This window comes from Propithecus coquereli, unplaced genomic scaffold (assembly GCF_000956105.1).
Source record: "Propithecus coquereli isolate 6110/MARCELLA unplaced genomic scaffold, Pcoq_1.0 Scaffold24, whole genome shotgun sequence".
Classification (NCBI taxonomy): domain Eukaryota; kingdom Metazoa; phylum Chordata; class Mammalia; order Primates; family Indriidae; genus Propithecus; species Propithecus coquereli.
Window position 1 is genome coordinate 8,308,938 of NW_012147952.1, and position 10,752 is coordinate 8,319,689.

Genomic DNA, 10,752 nt, shown 5'->3' on the forward strand with positions numbered 1-10,752 from the left:
CTCACTCTGTTGCCCGGGCTAGAGTGAGTGCCGTGGCGTCAGCCTAGCTCACAGCAACCTCAAACTCCTGGGCTCAAGTGATCCTTCTGCCTTAGCCTCCCGAGTAGCTGGGACTACAGGCATGCGCCACCATAACCGGCTAAATTTTTCTATATATTTTTAGTTGGCCGATTAATTTCTTTCTAATTTTTAGTAGAGACGGGGTCTCGCTCTTGCTTAGGCTGGTCTCAAACTCCTGAGTTCAAAACGATCCGCCTACCTCGGCCTCCCAGAGTGCTAGGATTACAGGCGTGAGCCACGGCGCCCGGCCTGTTTCTCATTTTTTATTTCTTATATTATTACCTTTCCATTCCCAGACTTCATACTGACATTGGAGATTTTCAATCAAGTAGAGACAGATAGAGGCCTTTTAGACTCAAGAACAGGGACATCATTTTGATGACCAAGTTACTAACCCTCAGTTTTTTCTTCTCATTAATCTCTTCCTTTCCTGTTCAGTTAAACAGGAGAAGGGCAATTTCCAAATACATATATTAAGTAACAGGAATACCTGGGTTGGACTTTACAGCCAGACATGGCTAACAGTCCATTTACAAGCAACTCCACTGGATGCTCCTTTATTTTGTAGAATTCTAGAGTTCCAAGGGACTTTGGTAGTATCTGATACAGAGAGGAAGAAAGTCGGAGGGGATTAAATAAGTTGATAAAAGTCATAGATAACTCACATAGTAGATTGCTGGACATCACACCCACAGTTGACTGGGTGTGTACACCATTAGTTTCCCAGAAACCAGACAGCGGTTGATGCAGGTAGAAGTATAACACCTTTTTCCTCCCCAAATGTGATGAGTTAGTCAGAGCTGGACCATTTATGGTCTTTTACACTACATTAAGGATTTAATCTGTATCTTATGAGCAATAAGAAGTCTTGAAGCAAAGGATTTAAGCATATATGGTGATAGGATCAAATTTATATTTTTAAAAGATCAATATGTCCTCACTTGAGGGAATGATTGGGTAGAAATAGGTGCAATTAGATGAGTGTTCATAAGTTGGGGTGCTGTTGCAGAAGTCTAGAATGGTTCAGGGCGATGGAAATAAATATAGAAAAATGGAGAGGCTTAAGGGATATAGAAAGTAGTGATTGAGAGAAGAAAGGAGTCCTATGATGCCTTGGTTTCTAATTTGTAGGGCCCATTAAATGGTGGTGCCATTTTCTGAGAGATCCAGCTTTGGGGGTGGAAGATCATGAATTGTGGTTTAGACCTTTGATGTTTAGGAGTCTATGAACAGCTAGTTGCATATATGGAACCAGAGCTCAGAGGAGATGTGAGAGCTAGAGATGTGAATTTAATTAGGGCCATGGCTGTGAATGAGGTTCCTTAGGGAAAGAATTTAGAATGAGTAGAGGCAGAATATGGCATAGAGAGGAACAATACACTAATTTTCACAGAGTGGGTATCTAAAAGGATGGAATAAATCTAGCTATAGTGTAGCTCTCTTCCTCACCACATTCAGTATAATCAACAAATTGTCAGAGAGAGTATGATTTGGACGGGATTATACAAAGAATATAATATTTCCAGTTCATGAGATTTTATCTATATTCTACATCAAACTTTGACCTGTATTATTCATGACGTAGTTAGGATCATATTTTGTCTTATAAAAAATCATAGATTTAAAAAAATAAATTCCAAGAAATCTGTACATCCTAGGGCCATTAGGAACCTCCAACTACCTAGTTGATATCTTCTTTACTTGGATGTCGCATACAGTTTCTCAAACTTAACATGTTGGAAGTCAACTCCAACCTTCCCCTCAAATCTCCTTTTTCTTTAGTCTTTTCCATCAAGCCAGAAAGCTCAGAGCCACTTTAATTCTTATTTGTCCCTAAAACCCCCCAGCCACCACCAAATCCACACCCAAGTGTGATCAGTTCTACCTCCAGAATGTATCTGCACCCTGTCTGCTGCACTGTCTCTCCACTGCCATAGCTCTGGTCCAGGCGGCCTTCATCTCTTACACGATTGCTAAGGTACTTTCCTAACTTTTTGCCCTGCTTCCCTTCTTGCCACCCTCTATCCACACAGTTATTTAGGTATTTTCTTAAAGAAAACTAAATCATTTTGCTCCCTTGCTCAGAACCCTTATATGATTTTCTTTGGTACTTAAGATAAAATTCAAAATCTTTTTCTTGGTTTACAAAGCCCAGCACATGCTGATCCTTGTCAAAAGTACCAGCTTCACTCTTCACTAGTGCCGTTCCCTGCTCTGAATGCCCCCATCCCAACCCTGTACTTGGCTGACTCTACTCATCCTTCAGATGTCAGTGTGAATGCCAAATTTCAAAGAGGACTTAGCTGAGCCTCTTTTTAGAGCTGATCCTAAATGACAGAAGGAGCAGCCACTGCAAAGCCTGAGGCTAAGATGACTGTGAATTAAAATCACAGCTGCCTTCAAAACCATGAGACTCAACTTGCCAAAGCTTTAGGACAAGAGGGCCTGTCTGTACCCAGAGCCAAATAATTCAAACATCTTTAATCAAATGAGGCATGTTTTACAAGTTGTACAAGTTGCACAACAATGAGTTGTTGACTCATTTAGATTTCTAGACAGGTTTCTAAAGTATTTGTGATGCCATTGGCTTGGCTTAACAATGGATTCATTAGGGCTCAGTGACTCCAGCACACAGGGTGCCCCACACCTGGTTTCCTCTTGGACAGGAGGCATCTTAGAGTACAAAAAGTGTGAATTTCAAGGTCAGTGAAACATGAGCCCAAATATCAGCTCTGTCACTTATTAGCTGTCAAACTTGGGACAACATATTTCTTTGCTCTGAGCCAGTCTCCAACCTGGCGGGCTGTGGTGGAGATTAAATGACATAATGTTTGGAGGCAACTAGTACAGTGAATACCTAAAAATGACCCCGATCATCATTTGCTTACACTATTTATCCTTAGGATAAAGTTATCAAATTACCAAATTTTAAGACTGCTTTATATCAACTTAGAAACTATGTAGTATGATACATGCAAACTTTTGGAAAGAAACAGTTGATAAACACGTTGACCAGAATTCCTTGATGGCCTCTGGTGAAAGTAGAAAGAGAAAAATGATTCTGTGTCTGAGGCAAACGTAAATGTTATAGGGAATATAGTTTCCTTTAGTTTTTATTTGATCTTTTTATTCTTTCTGAAGACATAGTCTCAAAGAATGTGGAAAGCTTCAGAAGCAGAATAGAAGCACCTGCATTGACACATGGAGACCTTTACGACTTTCTGTTTACCCAGTGATTGTTTTTAAAGCCCTAGATAACAAAATATCAAGAGTGGAATTGGCAGGCAGCCTTTCAGCCTTCCATGTTGAAGACCTAGAGTAAAATCTTAGGTGGGAGTGATTCCACACAGGTAAATGTTAGTGTGGCACATGAGAGAAAAGGAGTGTGTTCCTATTTCATTTCTTTTGTCAAATGTTTTACATTTTAATCCTGCGTAGGTTTTGGATTAAAAATTTGTTATGTTCATCATCATACTGAAAGAGATTGTTAGGCTCAAGCAGGAGCAGATTTCGGTAGCTCTTCTCTGGCCTGGGTGCAGAAATGGTACATTTTTTACTTCCATAAAGAATTTGTCAAAAGCACCAAATACAAAGATAATTGTTCGCTTTTCTTTATTGTTTTTATTTTCTCCTTCCCTTTTTTCTAGGATTATGACAGTTTTTTTGAATCAAAGGAAAGCAACACAGTCTTTTCCTTCCTTGGCCTGAAACCACGGTTGACATCAAATGTAGGTGAATCTTATCTTATTCTTGTTTTTGAATTCACCTTTTTTTAATTGTTCTTAGAGATGGAGATTCAAGGTATTAGAGGAATGTGTATATAGTCTCCTAAATTTTTAGTGTTTGCTTCCTCAAATGCATTAATTAGTGGTAAAACACACAAAGGAGCCTAGGGTTTTTTTTTTCTTTACAATATTTAATTGTTGCTAGAAATTAGAATATTAGTTTAATTTATACCCATTCTTCCAAGAAGAATGAATTTAAGGTAGCAAAAAGTAGTAGGTGCTTTCTATTTTAAATTGAAAATTTACATTACATTTTTAAAATAGACTCAAAGCCATATTTTAAGGGTATTTTAAACTTACTTTCATTGGAGAGGAGATGATCTACAATAACAAATGGTCAGCCTTGAAAAAGTGCTGCAATTCCTAAATATTTTTGAAGCCACTTTATTAAGTCATATGTTTTTTGGAAAATGTAAAGGACTCAGTATTTTCTCATGTTTAGACCTAGAAATGATGTATATTATCACAACTCTATTAAGCACATGGATTCATGTTCAAAATAAGAAAAAACATTTCTTTATTAAGTAAGATAATGTTTTGATTGTTATTTCCCCTTTGAAAGAAACGCAATTTTTTTCTGATTATGGAAGTAGCCTAGGCTCATTCAGAAAAATTGGGAAAATGCAAAAAAGTATTAAGTAGAAAACAAAAATCATTACCCAGAGCTAACCACATTGATATTTTTGTGTATTTCCTTGCAGTCTTTATGTACATAGTAATTGAGGTTTTTACTATATTTCAAATTGAGACTGAATTCTAAAGTGTCTATTTTTAACACAATTGAAATGGAAAGTGCATTACTTAGAACTTTGATGTCTGTAAGTAATAGGTCTTTCCAGGCTAGCCAGGATTTGTACCATCTCTGGAACACCTGTGGGAGGAAGGCAGGGGCCATCAGTAACAAAAATTATACACCAGCACTTGCAGTGCATACCCTATATGAAACCTTGCTTTGTTTTTACATCAGTAAGTCCACAGATGGTTGTAGGTGGTTTTCGTGCACATGTTTTAAGCAGAGGCAAAACCCACACATAAAGTATTTAAAGGTTCTTAAAACTATTTTTATAAAGATGGAACATTTGAATACTTGTTAGGAAAATTGGAGTATTTTTATAACATGTTTCATCCAAAGATACTAAACTACCCAGGTTTATCTTCAAAGAACTGTAAAAACTGGGATAAGGGTAATCTAGTGAATGCATAAATCCAGTGGGCATCATTGTGTATGCAAAAACCTTTAAAAAAATACCTTGTGTTCCCATTTCCCCAAAGATGTAGATTCCTTAGCCATCCTGTGGGCTGACTTTTTTTATTCTTTAAAAAAAAATTATTTTCTCAAAAATGCCTCAGGAAATCTGTGATCTATAAAATATACATTCTCACACGGTAATGGTCATAGTATTAAAGTTGGTCTTGGTGCGGTTGAAGTTGACTTGATTTCAGTAGACCATCCCAAAGGCAGTGAGGGCCTGGACATCCCCACCTGTTCAGCCCACCATTTCCAAGCACCTGAATCAGCTGCACCTGGGCAGGAGCCCCTGGGACCAGAGCGGACGTCCATGGTGCAGAGTCTGTGCTGCTCTCTCTGATCAACCATTCAGGGCTTTACAGGTTAATAGCAACTCATACTTCATCTTTATATAGAGAAGTGAAAATATCTTTAAGAACAATTTAGCATTTTCCCTCTTTCTAGTCATTTATTTTTTACCTTGGTTGTAATTCATCCCACAGTCTAAGGCTTTGACAGGGTGTTCACAGATTTAATGTACTAACAGATGAAAGCCCCCCTTTCTCCTCTCCTTTCCTACTCTCTGCAGTATACACACATCACAGACAGTGCTAGAAAGCCTGTTAGGAAACATAACGACATCATTAGCATTTATAATTGCTCTGACACCATAGGAGAAGAACATTACAGGCCGGACAGGCACAGGGGCAGTGTAGACTCTGATTTGGCTGCTTTCAAAGGTGGAAAGGGCTAAGGAAGGTCAGGTCATCAAATGGTGGCCTGCAGGCCACATTGGCTCTGCATATGTTGCTTGTCTTGAACAGAATTTCAAACGAACATACATGTTGTTAATATTTAAAATATAGATCTCCTGCTTTTCCTGAGAAGTTGGAAGGTATGGAAACCCCTGGCAGTGAGAGGGGGCCTTGCCGGGGGGCTCAGTTTGCCCTGTGGCTGGCTGCAGCCAGCAGTGGCTGGCCCATGATGGTACCGACCTAACCCTGAGAAAAGGAGCCTTTCTCACTAATAATTTTCAGGTAGAAAACCATCAGGTTTGTTATTTTAATAGACCCCAAGTAGGGCCTGTAGTAGAAGATTTTGCTTTCAGATCCCCACTGTTCAGAGGTGCTATTCAAAATATGTAACAACTGGGAAACTTTGGGCAGTGACTGGCCAGAGCTGGAGCAGGTCACAGAGGGCCCCTGTTCCAGGTGTCAGCCATTTATCTGTTGACTCATGGGGTGGAGGGGCAGGTGGCACTTGGGATTTGGGCAGTGACTCTTTGCTAACAGGTATGGCCATACTACTGCTGTTCTTCACCTTGAGTCACCATTAACCAGCACCTCCACAGACCCCCTGAGCAAGGTAACCCCCACCCACCCAGCCACGCACTGGTGGAATAGTGCCTCTGAGAGGAGTCTCAGTAGGTTATTATAAACACGCAGCTTCTACTTTTATATTTGGCAGGTCAGGTAGGTTTGACTTAAATCTGGGCTCAGTGGCTGAAATCCAGGATTTGTTGTTGTCAATCACATGGGGGTGATTTATTATGATTTCCAATGTGTCTGTTCCTGACATTAAAAAAACCCTGTCAAGGGTGAATTTTCTTGTCAATGTAATGCAATAACTGGTGCCTATTTTTTTTTTTTTTTTTAAATAACTAGGCAGAGCCTTAAGAGAGAAAAAGTGGAAGATGATGGAGATGCATTTTGGAGCACCCCCCTGGTACTCAGCACACACCTGCTTACCTAATGCATCACTGTGACAAAAAAGCCACATGCATCATCAGTAACTTTGCTTGCCACGGAAAAGGTGTTTTTGGAAGATATGGGTATTATGGGAATTGCATGATTGCTTTAAACCAAATCAGGCGGTGGATTTTTCTTATTTTTTTTTTTTCAGATTTGCCTGCAGTTGCCTCACTCATCAGGAAATATTATCACCTGTTACAGGTGTGCTTCCTTAATGACTGAAAGATAAGTGGGTAGCACCATCAGAGAGAAAATGTTGGATCTGCCCTAGGTTATAGTAGATGCCGGAATTGTATAAACCTGCTTCTCTTTAAGCTGCCTGGATTGCATCCTTGAAATTAGCCTGCCAGGTTTTTAGAGTCTTTGAATCAGAAAGAAAAAAAGCAATGCTGGTTGACAGAGGGCACTCAAGATTTTTGCTGTGGAATCACAAACGTCACTGTTCCAGTGCTTTTTAATAACACCTGTGAAAAAGTTAGGTGTTCTAGACTCATTTTCGTAGTGGAAACTCTTACCCTTATAAATCCTCCAAGCTCCTACAGATGTCTCCAGAAATCCCTGTTACAACATCTAGTGATCAGAACTAAGTTACAGGGATGAAAATAATTGCTATTTTGGAAAATATATGCTTCTTTATTTCTTGCAAGGGGAAAATTTCCCTAAATACATAAGACTCCTTGAAAGATATATTTTAAGAGATCTACCAATTAGATAATAAATTTATGGGAAAATTGTCTGAGTAGTATCTGAAGGCTTATTCAGCCATAGCGGTTTATTTATACATAAGTAGACATATATTTTTAAATGCAGCTCCCCTAACTATTATTAACAGCTGCTTATTCTATTTTGTGAAGGGATTATATTTTCTGAGAAAGGAAGATCCCAATTAAATATATTTTGTGAACCCTTGATGAGACATATTAAAGATACCAATATTGCTGTACAATTTAATTTTTTCTTATATTACTTTTCATTTTTCCTGTAACTTTACTTCCTCATAATTCTGGCCAAAGCAGTGTCAGATTTTTTAGGGTGGTACAGATGTATGTTCTCATCCATATAGGAGTACAAGTGTGTTTTCAGAGCAACATATATGAGAAAGAGGTTGTCTAGAGAGTAACTCAGAATTGTACTTGGCAGGTAAAATCTCTACTCCCATTGGAGTGGATGCTGGTAAACAGTGAAGATGTCTACTTCATTAGGGTCGAGGCTACTTTTCTGCATCCTTGTCCCTATAACAGGGACACTTCATATTTTAGAGTTTTTAATTGCCAAACATAGGAACAGCTGTGAATAGGGTTAACTCTCAGAGTGCTGCTTAAACTACTATTCCCAGCATCCTGATTCTGGACCATTCATTATGATTCTGAGCAGGAAATTTATAAGAAATAGAAAGAGCAGAAGAATTAAAGCTCTGTCACATCTATCCCCCGCCCCTCTCCCCAGCCCCATTCCTGGCTAAATGTAGACTATAAAGAACTTGCCAAATGCTAAAGCTGAAGTCCCAGCCTGAGATTTGCAGTCCAGGACTATACAGAAGAAAAACATGACAGATTTCTACTTGATGGGAACAGATGCATGATCCACAATTTTCTCTCCAAGGAAAGCTGTTGTCTAATATGAATATTACTGGCTAGTTGGCATTAAATAAGATCCAGGTCAAATTCCATTTGATAAATCCCAGGGACTATTCAGGAATTCTTTTTTTTTTTTTTTTCGAATCAGATACAGTGTTTGAGTATGTGAGTCTTCTGTTAAGACTTAGAATTTCTTAAGATACAGCAATTTTAAATATTGTTATAATTATCCAACTTATTAAATATGTTTAGTCTACTCTTGCCAGGGAGCACCAAGAATCAACTTGATAAGGTTGAGGCTTTGCAAGTTAAATTCTGGGGTTATAGGATCAATTCCATATTTGCTGGACAAAGAAAGCTGTCCAGATTTGCTTGTCTTACAACTTTTGAATTAACCATAGTATACCTAGTATGATTATATTAAACAGACTAGATGGATAAGTAGTGCTAAATTACTGCTGCTGTTACATACCATCTCCCCATCCTGAATTTTTTTTTTTTTTTTTTTGATCAACAGAGAAATACAAGGAACCAGCCTTGGGCAATACTGTACTTGTTGTGAGTGAGCTAGCAGCCCAGTGTGTGGTATTCACACAGTACCCAGGCCCCACAGCGAGCCCAGGTATTGCTCTCTGGGACCACGCAGTGTTCAGAGAATGTCATGTCCTTGCTTGTACCCTTTTACCAGCTGAATTCCAAACATGTAATAAGGATTTTCTTGTTTCCTTTTTTAACTAGCTGCCTTTAGATTTTGATAATCACAGTCTTAAAAACCCAGGAAAGAAGTGGTTGGGAATTGTAGGCATAGATTTAATATCAAGGGCATTTCAAGACAGAATTTTTATTTCCTATAGTGGGCTTGTTGGGACAAAGGAAATGTGCTGCTAAAAATCAAATTATGCCATTGTAAAATTAGATAAAACACAGAGTGCCATCCTGCTAGATGTATGCAGACCAGAAGTAAATTTAGTTGGGAAAATACTTGTTTTCCCAAATTCTGGTGTTTTATTAAAATCAAAGAAGAGAAAAGGAAGATTTTTTTTTCCCCACAGACTCTAATATATTTTAGATTTGTTTCTCTTTTATAGATTTAATTCAGTACTCTCACAGAGATGTTTTTATATTATATGAATTTAATAATGAACTAAACTTATTTTTGTCTTCTGTTATTGAAAGGTACCAAAGCCTCTTTCTATTTTGTTTTTGTTTTGTTTGTTTGATGTTATTATGGGGTTTTGCTTTCTCTGGAAATACTTCTCATTTAACAGCTTTTCTTACGTGTCAGGCGCCACGTTGATCTGTATAATTATTGTTTTTAGATTTCAATTTGTATGTATTTGTCTCTGAAGGAATTGGTGAAATCTCAGATTTTATATTCAGCATTAAAGGGGAATAAATTCCAGAAAACACATATCCTGAAAATGGAGTGTTTGTTCCCTACCATTTCTCACACTTTTAAAAATTTTAGTTCTGCATTTGGCTGAATCCTTTCTGTTTAGTGGGGAGGCTGTGTTTCTCCTTCCATCCATGAGCCCCATGTATGAAAGCTGCACATTCAGTTGTAAAAATACAAACAGATTGTGTGACCATTCAAGGAGCCAGTAATGGGTCCTTCACAGTTATGCTGGGAGGAGACAACAGAATCATCTCAGACGGTGATCAGGATCGAGGATGGAATTAAATCACTCAGCCCCTGGGTGGGTTCAAATGGATGACTTTGTGGCCTCCTAAGTACACTGAAGCCACGGGCTGGTGGATATGTTCTCCTAATTGGGTGCGGAAAACAAGGACAGAGTAGCTGTAGCCCTTTATTACCAGGCCCTCTTTGGGGACAGCCACCTCTGAAAGCAGAAGAAAACATTTCTGAAGTCACCATCGGAGGTTGATCTCATCACTGAACTATTTCAAACCTTAAACACCAGGACAGAGGAGGGTGGAGAAAGGGATCAAAGGGAACAGGCTGTAAGTTTCCAGAAATGTGAGAAACTGTGAAACCAAATAAGCAAAATGATCACCGCCCACTTGTGACCCAAATTTCCGAAGTTTTCCTAGTTCTTCTAGAAATGCAGATCAAGTTAGTTTGTTCATCCTTTCCATCAGCATGGATTGAGCCCCTGGAATGTGATGGGTACTCTGAGCAGGACAGTAATCTTCACCTTCAAGGATGAGGGAAACAGAAACAGAAGCAGCAGTTACAGGCAGTGGTAAATGACAGAGCTGAGGTAAGTTAATAGCACTCCAGGCTGTGGTTCATCATCTGAAACACTACACGTCATCTTTTCCTTTGTTACGTCCATTCCAATTTTTAAAAATTTCATATATGCAATGAAATATATATATGCATACATACA

General features: G+C 38.7%; 1 protein-coding gene across 1 annotated transcript in view; it reads left to right on the plus strand.

The window, feature by feature from the left end:
- The window catches only part of SH3BGRL2 (SH3 domain binding glutamate-rich protein like 2), a 66,100-nt gene extending 58,655 nt beyond the window's left edge, over positions 1-7,445 (plus strand). Inside the window, exons 3-4 of the mRNA XM_012646085.1 lie at positions 3,708-3,788; positions 6,738-7,445. Of these exons, the coding sequence (XP_012501539.1) occupies positions 3,708-3,788; positions 6,738-6,749 (93 nt within the window). The 3' untranslated portion in view covers positions 6,750-7,445. The remainder of the gene's footprint in view (positions 1-3,707; positions 3,789-6,737) is intronic.
- The last annotated feature ends 3,307 nt before the right edge of the window (positions 7,446-10,752 follow it).